The sequence below is a fragment of the Mycothermus thermophilus genome (genome assembly GCF_041956435.1).
Source record: "Mycothermus thermophilus strain CBS 625.91 unplaced genomic scaffold VTJ04scaffold_5, whole genome shotgun sequence".
Lineage (NCBI taxonomy): Eukaryota > Fungi > Ascomycota > Sordariomycetes > Sordariales > Chaetomiaceae > Mycothermus > Mycothermus thermophilus.
In genome coordinates, this window is record NW_027191431.1 from 830,152 (window position 1) to 847,834 (window position 17,683).

At 55.9% G+C, this 17,683-nt stretch overlaps 7 protein-coding genes across 7 annotated transcripts in view; 2 read left to right on the top strand and 5 right to left on the bottom strand.

The window, feature by feature from the left end:
• Nucleotides 1-954: 954 nt before the first annotated feature.
• VTJ04DRAFT_7336 (uncharacterized protein) lies at nucleotides 955-3,114 on the bottom strand (the record flags this gene model as incomplete). Its single annotated transcript, XM_069365652.1, has 1 exon — nucleotides 955-3,114. One exon carries the CDS (start codon nucleotides 3,112-3,114, stop codon nucleotides 955-957), a length of 2,160 nt encoding a protein of 719 aa, XP_069216665.1.
• A 1,091-nt stretch (nucleotides 3,115-4,205) lies between these two features.
• VTJ04DRAFT_7337 (uncharacterized protein) lies at nucleotides 4,206-5,592 on the bottom strand (the record flags this gene model as incomplete). Its single annotated transcript, XM_069365653.1, has 3 exons — nucleotides 4,206-5,383; nucleotides 5,444-5,528; nucleotides 5,590-5,592. 3 exons carry the CDS (start codon nucleotides 5,590-5,592, stop codon nucleotides 4,206-4,208), a joined length of 1,266 nt encoding a protein of 421 aa, XP_069216666.1.
• Nucleotides 5,593-6,222: 630 nt separating this feature from the next.
• VTJ04DRAFT_7338 (uncharacterized protein) lies at nucleotides 6,223-8,795 on the bottom strand (the record flags this gene model as incomplete). Its single annotated transcript, XM_069365654.1, has 4 exons — nucleotides 6,223-6,949; nucleotides 7,000-7,419; nucleotides 7,477-8,514; nucleotides 8,587-8,795. The coding sequence occupies 4 exons, from the start codon at nucleotides 8,793-8,795 to the stop codon at nucleotides 6,223-6,225; spliced, it is 2,394 nt and encodes a 797-aa protein (XP_069216667.1).
• A 742-nt stretch (nucleotides 8,796-9,537) lies between these two features.
• Nucleotides 9,538-10,269, bottom strand: VTJ04DRAFT_7339 (uncharacterized protein; the record flags this gene model as incomplete). The annotated part of the gene is made up of 1 exon (XM_069365655.1): nucleotides 9,538-10,269. The coding sequence occupies one exon, from the start codon at nucleotides 10,267-10,269 to the stop codon at nucleotides 9,538-9,540; it is 732 nt and encodes a 243-aa protein (XP_069216668.1).
• Nucleotides 10,270-13,152: 2,883 nt separating this feature from the next.
• Nucleotides 13,153-14,659, top strand: VTJ04DRAFT_7340 (uncharacterized protein; the record flags this gene model as incomplete). The annotated part of the gene is made up of 3 exons (XM_069365657.1): nucleotides 13,153-13,179; nucleotides 13,361-13,564; nucleotides 13,643-14,659. 3 exons carry the CDS (start codon nucleotides 13,153-13,155, stop codon nucleotides 14,657-14,659), a joined length of 1,248 nt encoding a protein of 415 aa, XP_069216669.1.
• A 325-nt stretch (nucleotides 14,660-14,984) lies between these two features.
• VTJ04DRAFT_7341 (uncharacterized protein) lies at nucleotides 14,985-15,983 on the bottom strand (the record flags this gene model as incomplete). Its single annotated transcript, XM_069365658.1, has 2 exons — nucleotides 14,985-15,657; nucleotides 15,721-15,983. 2 exons carry the CDS (start codon nucleotides 15,981-15,983, stop codon nucleotides 14,985-14,987), a joined length of 936 nt encoding a protein of 311 aa, XP_069216670.1.
• A 725-nt stretch (nucleotides 15,984-16,708) lies between these two features.
• VTJ04DRAFT_7342 (uncharacterized protein) overlaps nucleotides 16,709-17,683 on the top strand; it is a gene marked incomplete at both ends in the record, with an annotated part of 1,941 nt that continues 966 nt past the window's right edge. The window contains 3 exons of the mRNA XM_069365659.1: nucleotides 16,709-16,729; nucleotides 16,965-17,343; nucleotides 17,444-17,663. Coding sequence (XP_069216671.1) covers nucleotides 16,709-16,729; nucleotides 16,965-17,343; nucleotides 17,444-17,663 — 620 coding nt within the window. The remainder of the gene's footprint in view (nucleotides 16,730-16,964; nucleotides 17,344-17,443; nucleotides 17,664-17,683) is intronic.

The window sequence follows — 17,683 nt, forward strand, 5'->3', positions numbered from 1 at the left end:
CGCCGATTGTTCAAGACGCTGGCGGTTTCTGGACATGCGGATGTCTGAAGATAGGGAGTAGATGCCTCTAATTCTTTCAAGTTTTTGAGCTGAAGGGGACTCGGAGGTGAGCCGAGGTATAATAGTGAGTGGTTCGATTAAACTTGGGTTACACTGAACCTCAGTTAAGAAGGTAGGTCAGGTAGGCAAGTAAACATCAGCTGGATGTATGTACCCTCTGTGTCCGGGATACCTTCAGTGGAGCGCGGATCGGGAAGACGCGATTATCCGCCGGAGTGGCACGATACCGTCGGACACTCCGTTGTCGTTTGCCTGCGGCTGGCGCTGGCTTCCCGGGCGTTCAAACGCGCACACGACCGATTTGGGCTCCATCGCGTCAGGAACCAGCAGGACGTGGAGCGAGCCGAGGCTCGAACAGGGGCACCCGTCTTGGCTGCGGGGGAGGCGTCCATCGCCGGTCAGGGGCAAGGGGTGGCCAAGTTATTTCCCCACACAGCTTCTCCAATTCTCCAAGTCTTGGACAGTAATCCGACGAGGTAATCCGACAAGACGATGACAACCACTACTTGGTATAAGTACGGGGCACTGGGTACTCGAAATCTCGAGAGGCAGCCAGAGAAACGAACGGTATGGTCAAGACGCGGTCTTGACCAGATACCTGACCTTGCCAGGGTTGATAGCCATTATCTCCGAGCAAGCACGGTTTTCCCCAACGACAGCCGGCGGGACAGGAACGCCAGAAACAACAGCGCTCGGTTTGAGTAAATGACGATGAGAACTCGCGAAGAGAAACGGACCAAAGCCTAGATTCTCCAAAACATGTCACATTATTAAGGCACAACAGTGATTACTTCTCGTTAAGGTAACAAAACACATAAATATCCCGTTATCCCCATCCACCTATGTACATCAGCCCAACTTCAATCTCAGGCTCTGAATTGGCAATGCGTCTTCTCAATCTGAAGGCGCCGGGCAGTCCAGGACCGCAGACGGCTCAGCGGGGACGCCAGTGGTGGTGTAAGTGTAGGTCGTGCCGCCCAGGCCATCATTCTTGCCGTACGTGTACGTGGCCGCGGTGGCGACCTCCTCGAGGCTCTTCTGGGTTGCTGAGAAGGTGTACAACGGTTGATATTCGCCTTGCAAAGACACGCGCTGAGTGGCGTCCCAGAATCCTCGCACGTACGGGGCATTGCACCCGGTACCAAATGTAACAAAAAGCGGAGGAGTCGTGTCCCATTGCGCAACGGCGGCCATGCTGGAGGCAACGTCCCAAAACTCGATGGTTATAGTCCCAGCCGCGCACGACACGCCCTTGACGCCGGCAATGTATTCGAGCACGATGGTTGGCTTGGTCATCTCGAGCTGCATCTGCAGGGCGTGGAGGGTAAACGTTGCGTAGTTCAACGTAATCTGCGTCTCGGGAATGTAGCGGTCAGGCGAGGACTTGTCAAGATCGCGGTGGTTACCAGGGAGATAGACGGTGTCAGGGACAATCTCGCAAGGCGGTTCGGATGGAGACGTGGAAGTGGGCGCCGCGGTCGTCTCCGAAGGTGCGCTTGTCTCGACAGGCGCGGTGGTTGTGGGGGTCGACGGGGCCTCGCTCAGGAGGAGAGCGTTCCAAACCCACGCCGCCGGGGACTGCTCCGAAACTTGGTTCTTCATGTAGCAGGCCTGCCCGGCGTATGCCACGTCGATGCAGCCCTCATTCGCGTCGCAGGCTTCGATGCACTTCTCGAAGGTGTCGAGATACACCATGCCCATGTCGCCGCCGAAGTAGTCCACGCCGCACCGGATGACGTACTCCCTGCCAGCCGAGGAAATGAACGTGGTGCCGTCGATGCTACCGTCGGCGCAGGAAAGGGGAGCAACGGGCTCCGGTGCGACAACAGGGTCGAGGAGAACGGCGGTCCACACATTGGCTGCGTCCTGAAGGGTGGACAGGGAGCTCTTCACGTAGCAGTATCCGGGGACGTAGGAGACATCGATGCAGCCTTCCGTGGCGTCGCAGGCATCAACGCAGGCCTCGAAGCTCGCCGCCACGACACCCTGGAGGTCGCCACCGGGATACTCCTTGCCGCAGATGATGGAGTACTCCCTTCCGCTGGTGGAGGTGAAGGTCTTGCCATCCATGGCGTTGTCGACACAAGTGAGGACGGTGGGCTCAGTCGGCTCCTCGCCCTCGATGATCTTCCTTCCAGTCCAAACCCAGCCAGCCTCATTCAAGGTGCCGAGGGAGCTCTTCAGATAGCACATTCCGCTGGCGTACGACACATCGATGCAGCCCTGGGTCTCACCGCAGAGGTCCAGGCAGTCGTTGAAGGTGTCGGCCGGGGCCGCGGCCATGTCACCGCCACCGTAGTCGACGCCGCACAGGATGAGGAAGGAAGAGCCACTCGTGGTGTAGATGGTGCCGTTGCTGGCGTTGTTTTCGCAGGTCAGCGGGAGAGACTCGCAGAACTCTAGCTTCTCGGCACCCCAGACACCCTCGGCCTCGACCAAGTTGTCAGTGTGGCCCTTGAGGTAGCACATGTTGGCGCGGAAGACATAGGAAACGCTTCCGCAAGCCTGGTTCTCATCGCAGGCCTTCATGCAGGCGGCGAAAGAATCCGCCGGGAGCGCAGCGATATCGGGGGCAACGAAGTCGATACCGCAGTTGATCTCGAAGGGACTCTGCAGGTCCTGGTTGTAGATGGTGCCATCGACATCGGGCAGATGGCAGCTAATGGGAGCATTCTCATTGAAGAGCTTGCGCGCAGCGTGGACGCCGAGATTCTCGGTCGCAGTCGTTACCGCGTCCTTGAGATAGCATGCCTGAGTGCCGAAGCCGTAGGCGACATCAGCACACCTCTGGTCTGACTCGCAGGCTTGAATGCAGGCCTCAAAGGTCTCGGCTGTGATAACGGCGTAGTCGCCGCCAGGGTAGTCGAACCCGCAGAGGATTTCGAACTTTTCCGTGGCGGTTTCATAAATGCTGCCGTGGGTCTCGGGGAGCGCGCAATCCGTCAAGCTGGGCTCATTCTGCCTCCGGTGAAGGGACGCCGGGCCGGCAGCGGCGAGATCGGCGAGGAGGCTGGAGCCGGCGACAACGGCGGCCGCCTTGAACGGACCGCGCATGCTGAGGTGGCCGGATGGGATTGAATGAGTGTAAGGACTGGATTCCAGCCAAAGATGTCCGGATCAAGGAATGGATGAGGCTTGGACGAGCAAGCCCTCGGAATCCCAACCACAAAACGGGATGATGACGGTGTCCAAATCCATCCTCCTCCACGTTTGGGAAATGCGCGCTTTTTGTTTGTTTTCCATGCCGGATGTTCCGGGTATCACAATGATCTCCTCAGCTTACTCACGCGAGCCCTTCCCCTGTCTCCCTGCAGAAAGAACTGCCGTGAAGTGGACTATCAGTTGGGGGAAAACAATAGCGTGGAAGAAAACTGGCGGGCGGAACTCCGCTGTGTACCTGGCCTAGACCCAGACCCAGACACAAGGGCGTGCTATGTGGGTTCATCTGGAGGCGCCATTGGAGTAGTGGAGAGCTGAAGTAGGGGACGACGCCCACGTTGGTCTAGGCCGCTGTTCACGCTGTTGGGAAACCAGCCTTGAACCGACGGCTGACAACGCTATTGACTGCTAAGTGCTGACTGCTTCTGGAAAAATTAGGACGAGCTGGAAGTTTGATCTGAATGAAGTGCCTGCTTGGCCCGGTCTTTTCCCAGGGAATACGACAAAAAGTAGTCAACTCGCTCTTTGATGATGTTTGACTCAATGGAAGCGTCATTCACTTGTCTCTATTAATCTCTTTTTGATGGAATTTGGAGCTCCCACAACCGAGGGTGAGCTGCCGAGAAGCTATGGAGGTTGCTGTGTTGTGTTTGGGAGAAGGTTGTTGTCATAGGGCTGAGAGATGAGATGCAGCGGCGCCAGGGAGTCTTGGCTGACGCAAACCCGCTGGGTGATTGACTGCTTGCTCATAGTCATGTACATACGTAAAATAAAGAGGAGGAGTAGTATGGAGTATATTATTATGCCAACCATCCTAATCCTGCTAGTCGGATAACTCAGATATAACATGCGACGATGGAACACATATCAATTGTATGTACTTAGGTACCGTACCTACTAAACATTCCCAGATGGCGAGAGGAAATTAAAGTTGATGGGCCTCGAGGACGAAGGCATGCTGTCTGTCAACTTCCAAACTCACCACCTCAATCTCGGCCCCAAAACACTCCCTTGAACCATTCCCTCATCCTTTGAGTGGCATCCCCATCAACCTCTCTCTGGCCCTCCAACATCACCCAGTCATGCGCCTCATCTCTCATCACATCGAACCTAACCTCTACCTCCTTCGCATCATTCCCTCGGCGCACCGCGTCCACAAGCGCAACACACTGATCCAACAAAATCTCCTGCTCTCCAGCCGTCACATACACCTTCCTCACTACTGCGCCCAATCCCCGGAACCATTCTACCCTCTTCTCCCCGGGCAGATCCATGGGCATCGCCCACCCTTTGCCCTCTCTCTCCTCCGCCGCATTGATCATCTGTCCACTCCCATCATCCAAAATTCCCGCCGACACCATCGGCATCGACCCTGCAGAAATCATATCAATCCCACCGTTCCGGCGCACGCTGGGCCAATCGTTGGTCGCACTCAGCCACGGCGAGACCAGGAACGCGCCGGCGAGCGGCTCAACAAGCTTAACCTCCTTCACAGCGGGATGCGGATGCAGAAGATGACCAAGCAGCTGCGCGACGAGGTTCCCGCCGGCAGAGTCGCCGCCGATGACCAAGTTTCCGGGCCGCACACCCCCAGGAGACGAGGTCGTGAGAATGCGGATCAGCCCATCTGCCGCCTGCTGGAGTTGGGTGGGATACTTGGCTGCAGGACTGTGAGAGTACTGAAGCACAGCGACGGCGACCTCGTCACGTTGCTCTCCCTCGTCCGCTGCGACCGCGGCTGGAGACGCCAGCAGATACGCACGCGCGCACCACTCCATGTGTCCCACTTGCGCAGGCACCACATACCCTCCCCCGTGCATAAAATACACAAACTTGCTCGCGCGCCTGCGATCGCCGATCCAAAGCACTGAGGACTTGCCATCAGAAAGGGGCTCGATATCCACCTTCAACCTTGACGCGAGGAATGCCTCGCGACGTCCGCCAGTTCCGGCAGCCAGCGCCGCCTGGGCCCGTTGCTTCTGGCGAGCGATCCAGGTTTCGTAGACGGTACGCGTCGGGGGTGAGAGAGTGCGGAGTTCGCGCAAGTTGAAGTTGTGCAGCGCGATGCGGTAGTAGGCGATCTGCGCGTATCCGCGGAATGAGATCCCGCGGATCGCGGCGAGGGCGTAGCATCGAATGAGGTTGAGGAGGATTTGGGGAGGGACTGTGCTGCGCGTTAGATGGGACTCCCAAGCTGCGTATGCGGTGAGGATGTTGGCCTTACTGATCACGAAGAGCTTGAATAGCAGGATAAGCTGCTCCCCTGGGGAGAGGGGGCTCTCATCCTCTGCAGGTGAGGTTGACGGCGGCTGGGTTGTTGTCAATCCTCCATGTCTGATCTCATTTTAGGACGTTTGGGGGCCAACTTACCATTTGTTCTGTATGAGTTGTTGTGCAACTTGTCTTGCTCTGTGAGTTTCGAGTCAAAAGGCCAATGTTGTCCTATTATCCCGATCCCAGCGGGTGCCGACCTTTTTACCGACGTTCATTGCAACCGCATTTAGGGGCTCCATCATAAATACCTATTCATCCGGCTTTGGAAATGGTTCAAAAGCGGCCAACATAACTTTAAGTTGTGACGCGTAAGCTGCTTTCAGGGGCCCATCTTTCGCCGCTTGCTATCCATGGCAACGAGACAAAGCCCGACGGATGGTATGAGGGCATCCAAGCGTAGTTGCTTTGCCTCGGTAGGATTCGGAACACGCGAGAACGACGGGCTCCAACAAACTCCTACGTCGTATTTTGGCCTGTCACAGCTAACTTTCGGGTTTCCTGGTAATCCGGGGTTTGTCTGGCTGCTGGTGACTAAAACAAAGCACCAAAAGAGAGAGAATAAATGAAACAGATTGGATTGTAAAAATACATTTGATATGAGCTGCCGTCCCACCCGTATAACTCCAAAACAAGCCCTGCCAAGTTTTCCTCGATATCCAAGCCTCGCCTGCGTCAACCAAAACTCCATCCCTCACCCGACTTTCAACATGCACACACGGTGCAGACAAGCTAATGATTCCCATCCACCACCCCGCCCGTCAAAAACTCCAATGACTGATCCCAATTAAACAACAACCCCGAATCCATCATCTCCGGTCCAACTCCCGTCGGCAACTGCCACTGGAACCCCCCTCCGAGCTGGAACATGCCCTCATCAAGCTGATGATGATGGTGATGATGATGCGCGGCCGTCGGGTCCTGTTCCATCTTTGCCGGCTCGCCATTCGCCGCGAGTGCTCCTATCGTCGGACCTCTATTACCATGCGGCTGCTGTTCCGGGTGCTGGTCCTTATCACCCGACGACCGGGCCATCACGTCCGCACGCACCCTGCGCAGCAGTCCCAACGACCTCTGCGCCGAGATGCTGAACGACGCAAAATGCTCCAAAATCTCCTGGCACATCATCCAAGACCGTTCCAGGCGGTCGCGATCGAGGGAGGCCAGCAGCGGCGGGGAGAGGTAGGCGACGATGACGGCAAGCCCGGCGGTCAGGGTGTAGAGCCCATCCCACCACCACCCGCCGGTGGTATTGGTGCGGTAGGTGGCTTGGACGAGCTCGATCAGGTCCATGGCGGCGCTGAGACATATTCTGGCGCAGCCGGCGGCGAAGGAGGTGAAGAGCTCTTGGCCGGCTGGTCCGGTCGGGGCTGACGCACCGGTCTCGTGGGCCGGCTCGGGGTTGGAGCAGAGCTGGGTTAGGATGGGCCGATGCAGCATCAGGCGGAGGTAGAGGAAGCTGGAGGACGGGTGAGCAACAACCAGCCAAAAAGTTTGAGGATGACTTACCTCGCGCGAAGCACCGTCCGCTGGGTCATGATGATTGACTTCCTCTCTGCATCGAGACCACTGATATCGCAAGGAGATGTCCAGGACATGATGGGTGGGAGGGCAGCCTCATACTGCGAAAGCTTTGCATCCAATTCCAGGATGGAGTCCATGCCCCGTGCCTTGCCGTGGTCGAACAAGGAAGAGGACTGGGAAGTGTTGATGGGGGCTCCAATGTAGACGTTGGAAAGGATCTCGCCGAGGATACGGCACTGCCGGATGTACTCGGCATAAAAGATCATCTTGGAAGGGTTGTTGCTACTCGAGTCGCGTCCCGGTGACTTGGGATCGTCCAGCTGTTCATACTCCTCAGTCGTCGGGAGTGGCAAATGTGGGACATGGGCTGTCATGTCGGGGCGACCGTAGATCATGCTCACGACCCTGTTGGGTGTTAGACAACGAACAGGACAAGACACGGGAAAGGAAACATCAACTCACATGTCCAATGTCACACACCCATGCCACGTCCTCCGCCGGATCTCCGTCTCCAGCGGTGACCGAGACGTCCGACCCGACTCCGCATGGAGGCCAAGCCCCTGGGCGACGCGGCAAGCCAGTCCCACGGCATTCCAGCACCGACACGGAAACGGCGTGCTCTGTAGCAACAAGCTCAAGATGAGCAACGCCTGGACCACGCCAACGTTATTCATGTCAATGAAGTCGAGGCAAATAAACGACTTGCTGCGGTTAAAAAACGTCTCGACAGCCGTCGCCTTGTCTTTGGGACTAAAGTCTGAGAACTGCGCGCCCAACGCAAAGATGCCGTTCAACCCGGCGTGGAACACGATGGTGGTGGCATCCGCTCCGGGGCTACCCAACCCTAAACCGGGGATGGGCTGCGTCTTTGGCAGCTCATGAGCCGGCCGCCAGAGGGTTTCATACGCATGGAGGAAGGTCGGTTTGTGGAAAAAGGGGTGAAGCCAATAAACCCTCTCAAAGAAGCGACTGATCAAGTGGTCGGCCAGACTTCGCGGCGGCAGGACGAAGCGTTCGGTCTGACTCAGCTGCAGGCCCTTGGACGGCCATGATTCAGGGAAGCGCGGCGGGAAGCCCGCGGTACCAAATGTCCGAGCCGGGTCTTCGTGCGGCTTGGTGTGGGGCTTGATGGTCGTGCATGCCTCCTTCATGAAGGACGCCGCCGAGGAGCTGCCGTAGAACTCATTCGTCGTGTCGAATGCCTGACAGACGTCATGCTCCGTAGAGACGGTGCCCATGGCGGTCACGCTGGCAGCAGACTCCGTGGCATCGAGCCTCTCGTGGTCGGGAGACGGCTCGGAGGGTGGGGGCCGCAAACTTGGAGGGGTAGGATGATCTGAGATGGCAGTGGCTGGGTTGAGGGGCGGCAGGGTGTGCCGGGTCCGATCCGGAGTTGGCTCCGCGTCGCCGGCAACGGGTTCCAATGGAGGGACAGGAACGCCGTGGTCGTTGCAAGCCTTCTCAAGACGCCTGATACGGTCATGCAAGACCTTGATGTACCTAGATGAGATACGTCAGTACGTCTGCAAGGGGCATCAAATACAGATAGGAACAATAGTCAAATCTACGAACGCTTCATTGCTCGCCGTGCGAGCATTCTCTAGGATGTAAACACAGTGATGAAGGGGCAGAGCCCTCCGCTGACAGGTAGAACAGATGGGTTTCGCGCCATCGCATCTCGACTTGCGTTCCCGGCAGGGCTCGCATGCAAGCGGAATCTTTCTGCGGCGGCGTTGGTCGGCGCGCTCATTCCGGCGCTCCATCGCCCGCTCGGCGGCCATTCCGGGGCGGCGCCGCGGTGGGGCCGGCTCGGATGGGTGCAGTCGGAGAAGAGCCGAAGAGACAACGGGTTCAATGTCGGGCAGTTTACGACCTCAACGCCGGACAAACACCGAGTGGATCCAAGATAGCACCTGATGGGAGGGTTGTTGTGGAATGGATGGGCCCCGACTTGTGTTTTGCTGGAGAGAAGAAGGTCTGAAAAGCTGACCGTGGACGGGTGCGTTCCGATGAGCTGTCGGGCAGGTTCCGATCCCGACAATACCCCTGAGAGGACCCACATTGCCTGTTTCAGAAGTTGACAGGGGTTGCGGGAGATCTGCTTCAGGGGGTCGGATAACCTTAACCTCAACCACGACTCCGTCACATGTCACAAAGAGCACATGGGATGTTGGCATGCAAGCTCACTGAAATCAACGCCAACCGCATCTATCAGTGTCATTGTCAGACTTGAGAACGGATAGTCTGCAGGTTCTATGTGTCACCAATGGCGAAGGACCTCATTGCTTTGGACAGCGGAAACCCATCTTGGCATCAACCCGATCGTCGAGGTCCTGCTCTTTCCGCCCGACGGCAGTTCAACGAAGAAAACTCCTGTACTATTGTTTCACCGCATGCCCATGCTCATGCTAATTCTAATAGAAAATACACTGAATGCCATGAATGCCTTGATTCCCGTCCCTGAGTGGCCTGACCTGATCCGTCATCAGCTTGCTACATATTCACCTTCCACTCATCGTCTCTTCAGTTCTTGGTGATCCACAGATACACAGGCGGCACCTTACCACCCCTTTTGATGGCCCAGCCCTGATCCTTGACAGTGCGTTTCATCATCTCTTCGTCGTCTCCCTTGATGTGCTCCTTCCAGCCCCAAGCACCACCGCCCTGGGGATACACCTCCCAGAGCTGGTTCTTGGACTTGTCCGGATTGTTGGCGCCAAAGCCTGCCAGCAGCTCCGAGAGCGTGACGTTGGCAGGCACCTTGGCCGCATGGTAGGGGATGGTGTCATACGTGCCAGGGGTCAGCTTCCAGGGGGCCGTCTTGCACTTAAGCACGATCATGTTGGCGTGCTCGCTCGGGAAGAAGTAGTTGAAGCCAGGTTCACAGCCCGCGCCACCCGTGGAATTGATGAGGTTGGCGGCAGGGAACTCAGGATCGACGGGCGGAGCGGTCATGGGGTGGCGGTTGCTTCCGGCAAGTCCCGAGACATACTGATACATCTGGTTGGTGTGCGGGTCGATGGCGATGGCAGTGCCCATAGCCGGAGCAGGAGCAGCGGCCATGGTGGTATAGGGGGGCGGGGCCACATAGACCGGGTTGTAGTAGTAGTACGTGGCTGGATAACCAGTTGTGGTGTAGTACACGGGAGTAGGAATGGCCCCAGAATCGGGAACAGGGGGGCCCTGGCCGCGGTCTTGGGCGTTGTTGTTGTTGGAGTTGTTGTTAGGGTTGCTCTCACCAGGAGGCGAGGACATCGGTGATGTTGGCTGCGAAGATATGTAGAATGGATGTTGGCTGGTGTGTCAAAGGTTGAAGAAGCAAGGTCGTTATGCTATATGTGAGGTCCGCGGCGTGAATGGGGAAGATATACCTGGGAGGTACAAGAGGAGTGCCTAATAATACCCTGGGAAGTGATGAGGAATAGAAGGACAGGAGTGAGAGAACCCCAGGTAGAAATAGCAGAATATATACTTCATTTAGGTGCACACATCACCCACATCCTATCCTAACTTTCGACTCTAGGACTTTCAAGTTGCTTTGTTGGTATACACGTGTGAACTACTCGGCAAGCTGTTCCCTTGAAACTCGTTGACACCATCAACCACGAAGGGTCAGTCTCGAGTTCTGAAACTGTCCACCAACCTAGATCCTTGTTGTGACCTTACACGTGCTCCTAACCCGTCTGACATCCTGTCTTGGTAGGACCGCTCAAAATGGGACTAGTTTGCCAGCCGCATTGTTTGGACCGTTCATGTGCAAAATATCTGATATTACCCTACTGCCTAGCGGATCCTTCCTAGAGTTTCTTGACTACGTAGACCGCTTGAGATGGGATCGTCTAAACTACTTGTCTAACGAATCCAGAGTTTCATTGTCTTAATCCCTCACGTGCCCAACATTCGATTTTCATCTTGTCTAAAAGCACACAACCGTATGCTCATGGGCTGAACTCGTCAGGGTCAGGTTATCCCACGTCTTATAATGAAATCTTACCAATAGTACCTTTATCAGGACCCATGATGTGTTCTCCATCGTTGTCCCGAGGGTTCCATGCGAAGGGTGTTGGCAGGATCTCTTAGTGCCAGCGCATGACCCATCGTTCCCCTGGAACAGCTGTCGGAGTCATGTGTTTGGCAAGACTGTCATAAGTCACCTTCGTGGCAGGAAGTCTTCTGGGAAATTCTCATGACAGGCTGCGCAACAAGACACAAGTTACCATGACCCTTCAGAATGTGAAGCGGATGGGTCATGTCGGCTCATCATGCCACCACATTTTCCGAGGCCTTCATTCCCTCTCGAGGCCAATCACGCCGCCAGTTACCTGGGAGTGCTTCTACTCTGTTTGACTGTGGGAAGTTGCTGGCAAGTGTCCTCGCGGTGTGTCATTGAAATATCTGGTATTGTAACAAGACAACACACAACATCTTAGAGTGATTTGATTACCCTCGTTGCTCCAAGGCTGGATATAGTTTTCTAATGAGTCCTCCATGAACTGCTTGAGACGCGTTGCGTTTAATCGGCCTTGGAATGCAGTGCCTCGGGCTCTGGAATGTCGCCGTCTTCAACCTGGAATCCAAAGCTCCCGAAGCGTATCTGGTCGGCACCTTTCCCCCCAAAAGATTTCTGAGCAGACTGAACTCATTCAACACCCTGAGCTGTTTTCCAACTCAGTGATGGCTGCCTGACGCGCAGATTGTCCTATGCGTTTCTGAACACCCCTTCAGTTGGTGGTGATGGTCTCTTTCACCAGCAGCCCCTGACTCCATCAGTTTGTAACTATTTATGACGGGCTGTTTCCCAAGAGACAGCTTCCATGTCCACGGCCTGACCTAAACTGAATCACATTCCCCCAGAATTATGGTGCGGCACCCTCATGTTCTGGATCAGACCAAAAGACGCCAACCCGCCCACCAACTCATCCATCAAATGGCCTGCCAGACGCCCCGGAGGAAAGCTGCGAGGCCGAATCTTCCCGACACATGAAGATTAAGAGAAGAGAACTAGCCAACATTGCTGACCATTATCCATCAGGCACCACACAGCCGTACACGGATGAGACCGGGCCCTCGCGGAGCAGTCAAGGCAGACCTTTCTTGGTCAATCGAGCAATTGATATGGAGTAGCAGTTCTCCGAGTCGCATTCGAAGCACCCAACGAATTGATTCTTGCGTTGTTGTGTTGTTGTGTTGTCATCAACTCTCGACAGGCTGCATTGAGTGCTTTCTCAAGGGCCAAACTCCTTGAGCAAACACAACAGTTCCAGACAGAGACAGAAGACGTTGTGTTTGCTCGATAAGAACCCTTGTCCAAAGATGCCCAGGCTGGCTTTCTGCTCCGTCGATCCATGGCTTTGTTCCTTTCTCTCTCCTCATTTCAGAGCATTGTCTGAAGTCCACAACATTACAACTGCCATCTACCTAGCTCTCCGGTCCCCTAATCTGCCGTAGCCTCTTTGCTGAAATGGGTGAAAGGAACCACCCAAGTCTGATATTTCGGAGCGTTCTGTACACGGTGGTTGACAACCCCCAAGGCGATCTCGACGCTCTCACGATCAGCTGATGCGGGGAGGAATGTGTCCGCGGACTTTGTGTTCTCGGGAGAGGTGAGCACCTCCTTTCCCCCTGTCCTAGCCGGTGGCTTCGAGCGTTCGCACTCATCTCCGAAACCCCTGTAAGTACTCCGTAAGTACCTACGTAGTCGCGAAGGATTCTGCTGTTTTTGCATGTTTCCCACGTCCGGAACATTCTGGGAAATTCAGCTCTACACCAGGTGGCCAACTCATCAACCCTATCTTTTGACTTGCATGAGGGGACCCGTGAACACGAAGGTCAACACCGCGATTTTTCTTCCTCTAGAAGGTCAGAGAACACATCAACGAAGATCCAACCTGTTGGCTGGCAGGCCCAACGATGCGTTGTTCCGTGGAGAAGTCGCCGTTCACTGGCGGAGATCTAGTCAACAGCAGCGGGGAGTCAATAGTCAGCCGCCACATCTTAGCCCGGGTCATTTAGAAGTTGCGGCTGAGGGCATTTCAAAAATGCCATGCGTCGTTTTGAGCGGTGAAAAACAGGGTTCATCATGCATGCGATGCCAGTTCTGTGTTGTCGCTGTAGGCCAAGACTAGTTCAGCTGAGGTGATGGCCAATGAGTCCAAGCCACTAAAGGTGCGATTGAATTCTGATCGCACCCGAAGAAGTCATGATCTTCCCATGATGGGCTTAACCTCGGGCAAGTCTCTGAGGTTGTTTTGGCAAGATGAACGGGGGCCAAGTTGCGGGTCTGGAGAGAAAGCCCATGCTGTTGTCTTAAATTCTTGGGATCGCAACATGGGATTCTTTGGTTCAGGTAGTCCCCTTGTGGTCCAGGGACAACAACTTGAATGACAACACCATCACCATGAGGTCCTCGACTCTCGTCACCGCCCTCGGCGGGTTGGTCGGCGCTGCGCTTGCCCAGGACGGCCTTCCGATTTGCCGGGTTCAAGATAATGGCTATTGTCTTCCACCGGGCGTTGACCTCAAGGCCCGAGACATTTCACCTTACCCCAATGTCTTCAGGCGCCAGTCTGATGAAGGGTGCACCGGCGAACAGTACCCGATGTGCGTCGGCGGTCTTTTACCCCCATAGCTGGAGCCTTTCACCATCCCCTTGGTTTGCGGTAACGACAAGTCCAACGGCGTCGCCGTGAGTTACGAGCTGTGCGACTTGGGGTACTGCATCGTCTTCAACCTCATCGGTGATGGTCTCGAGCAGGCCAAGCTTCACATTTCGACCTCCCCCATCACGGACTCGGACACCGACAACTTCAACTTTAACGACTACTGCAGTGGCTCTTCATGCGCCGTCCCCATGTACTGGCTTCACTACAGGGCGGGTATCGAGTTCACTCAGGAAGCCATCTGCCAGGCCCAGCTCTACATCGCCCTGCATTCTGCCGTCAATGGCCAGACTTGCTGGGCTGACGGCGAGCCCATCGGCCTGGCCAAGAAGAAGCGGAGCAGCAGATGCAAGCCTAGGGACACGGCCACGCAGTTCTCCTTCTCATTTACGTGCGAAGAAACTCCAATGGAGTGCTGCTGCTGCCAGACGCAGTTCCCGGAGCCGGTCGCGACTTGTGCCCAAACTGCTTGGATTTCGGGATGGGATAATCATAAGGAGCTCAAGGACCTGGGCTGCACCTCGAACCCCGGCATCTACCTCCAAATCGATCCTGAGCAAGCCGTGAACTTCACGTACTATTACTTGAACACGTACGCCAATGGAGAGGTCACAAACTCGATCATCGGTCAAGGAGCCATCAGGATCTATCCCGACTCTCACAACACCTCCTGCGCCGAAGTGATTGCGGGCGTCAGCTCTTTTGATCCCGAGCCCAGCCGCGGTCTCGATCGCCTGCGCGTCCACATCAGCTGCGAGAACCCTGCTGAGGCACTGGGTGAGGACTGCGGAAATGCCTCAGCGTATGACTACGATTCGGGATGTCTTGCGCTCACGTCGTCGTGGTCCTTCCAGCAGTGCGACCTGCCGATCTGCCCAGACGGCTACTACGTTGTTGCTCAGGTTGATACCAGTGAATCATGGTACAAAGAGGAGTCGGTGCCTGCGGTGTGCCCGGACCCCAGTTGCACTGAGGTCCTGCAGTAGAAAGGGCCAGAAGAACACCGGGATGGAAGGAGAGCTAATGGGATGCCGTTGGAGGGATAGTATGTGTGTGTGTGGAAGGGATGTGTCTCAGAATACCCATCAATATATTAATTAATTGGTGATTGAGCAGAAGTTGGAGGAAATGTCACATGTCTGTGTTCGTCAAGGTGATGGCAAGATTAGTCGTAATCATCTTCTCTGGCTATGGATTTTTCTCTTAGTTTCCTTCTCGAGAACAGGAAACCGGGTTGAATCCGAGCGAGTAACACCCTTTCGATAACTCGGGATTCAAGCCGTCCGCAAATCCCGGGACGCTCAGATCATCTTAATCACCAACCTCCTTCCCCGCCATCTTCACCGCGCTCCCCAAGCCACTCTTTACCATCTCCGCCACCAGCTGCTTGAAGGCCACCTCGACCTTAACGGTGGCGCTGTACGCCACAGGTGTCCAATTCCAAGCATTCTTTTTGAGCGGATTCGCGCCAGCGGCCAGCAACGTCCTTACGACCGGCATGTGTCCGTTGCTGCTGGCAAAGTGCAGCGCCGTGTTCCCGTCCGCATCCGCCCGCGACAGCGCCGCCGGTGCCCCTCCCGGAACATACGTCAACAGGATCTGCACGACCGTGTCATGCCCTGCTAAGCTCGCTTCCATGATGGCATCCCGTCCCCGTGCGTCCTGCCGCAGGATACATGACGGGTCGGACTCGCACAGGAAGTGGACGACCTCGGTGTGACCCGCGGCGGCGGCGAGCATGAGGGCTGTTTGGTGCATGTCATTGAGAGCTGGCGTGGGATTCTCGTGGCCCAGCTCGACCAGGAGCTTGCATATCGGGAGATGGCCCAGCGACGCTGCTAGGTGGAGGTTGGAGTTGGCGTTGCCTGTGAGTGGGGTGTGGTCGGGGTTGTGGAGGAGGTGGGGATGAGAGCGGAGGATGCGGCGCGCCAGGAGCGCGTCGTTTGCATGAATTGCTCGACGCAGCCGGATGGCGGGGTCGATCCTGGGTTGTGGGTTAGATCTAACATGAGCGGGAAAATGAAGGGGAAATAGAGGCTAGACTTACATGCTGTGTGTTGAGGTTGCGATTCTGGGACGGACAAATGTTGCAGGAGCTGAAAGATCAAGGTTTGTTGGAGGAAAGTGTGCGGCTGCTGGAAGCTGTTCGAATCCCTGCACCCCGCGCTTGGTGGGGCCGATCCGGGCGCTCGGTGCCGGCTTGGCACCGGCTGTGCTCCGGCAGACCCGAAGAGGTAGAACTGAATATCCGTTTTCCAGGTTGTTATCCAGGCTCGAGGACCCCTTATTGTTTCGCCGCAGCATAGCCATCACTTTCCCGAACCCGCAGCTTCAGCCGCTTCCAGAAAAGGGGCTCGAGCCTTGACCTGAGAGACCTGAAAAACAAAACACCAAGACTACTGTAGTTGCCTATTCAGTGGGGTGGAACACCGAAGGAGATTGGACGCTGTCACCCCGTCAGCTGAGGCTACGATAAGGTTATTGCGCGGGGTTTTGACACCCAACAAAACGACCACACAACCCTGCAGGTACGCGACTCCGAAAAGGGGACGGGAACATGTTTCTTCTCGGTGTTTAAAGGCGCCTTTGTCTTCTTGCCTCACAAGGAAGCCTTGACCGCCGGTCCCGAGCAACTCACCGAACTCACCCTCTCTGCTCCCTTTCCCGCCTCGTTACCATCTTTTCCCCATTCTCTCCCAACCGCAAGTTAAACAGGACCAAACCATCACCATGGCTCTCCCTGCCTCACCGATTCCACTGTTCAAAAACCAAACGGTTCTGGACCGATTATTACTGGTTCACCAAGGTTGCGTCCCCTTCTCCATACGAGCATCCTTTTCACATAGCCGGAGCGGCCATCTTCTGCCAAGAGGACGACGAGTTGTGGGATCCTGCATCTGTCCTCCCAGGCGGCAGAGACGAAGACGACGATAGAACTGTCGGCAACTTCGGGCTGAGGTTCCCAATCTCATGGACTAATTTCCCCGAGCTCAGGCCCGGCGGAGGCAACAAACCTGAAGACGATAATACCAACGATGCTGGCACCGTCGACGGCGGTAACAAAAAAACAACAGGAAAAGAAAGAAGAAAACAAAAAAGAAAAAGAAAAAGGAAGAAGAAAAGGAAAGAGAAAAGGAAAAAGAAGAAAAGGAGGCGGACGAGGAGGAAGAGGATGATGACGGCGCCAAAAGAAATGACAGTGATTATTACTCTCCACACCCACCCTATTTCCTCTCCCTGGAAATCGACCCCCGGTTCAATTCTATCCCCCTCGTATATTCCACTCCTCAGATCGCCCGCGACTTCGCAAGCCTGTACCCGCTCAGGATCGGATACGATGACCAATTCCGCTGGCACCCGTACGTCCTGCGCTGGGCCGAATTCGAGCTATTTTCGCGGGCTGTCGCTGCCGCGGCAACGACTGCTACTGAGCGACCCAAGCAGCGCTGGGGGACCCTTCCGGGCCTGGTCATCTTGTTGTTGTGTCGGTTCGCGCCGATGTGTACCAATACCCTGCATGATGACGGCGACGAGGACGACGCAGAGATGTGCAAGATAATCCGCATGATTGTGAGAGCATGCTGTCAGGTGCTTGGGAAGGATCAAATCGACGACGAGACGGTGCGGCGGTTCATCGAGCGCGCAGACTTTTACAAGCGTAAATTCGATGGTCCGCGAGGAGAGGTGGGGCAACTGGTGGATCGGCTGTGGTGACGATCCCGAGACCGCCGAGGACGTGTATACGTCCCCCAGCAAGGAGGCTGTCGCAGAGGGCGGAAACTGGAACGCTGAGGAGTGGGATCGCCTGCTCAAGGCCGCGCGCATGGTGGTGGAGCAGCATGAGGCTGCCGCTGGCGCAGACCCCGATCCCACTGCGGATCTCACAGACCAAGAACTCGCCTTCCGGTTTGGCCCACGGGAGTGGCATCGCTACAAGATCAACATCCCCTTTACAAAGCGCGACCGGCCTCTCAGCGAATACGTGGGCCAGTACTTCGTGCTCTCGTTTG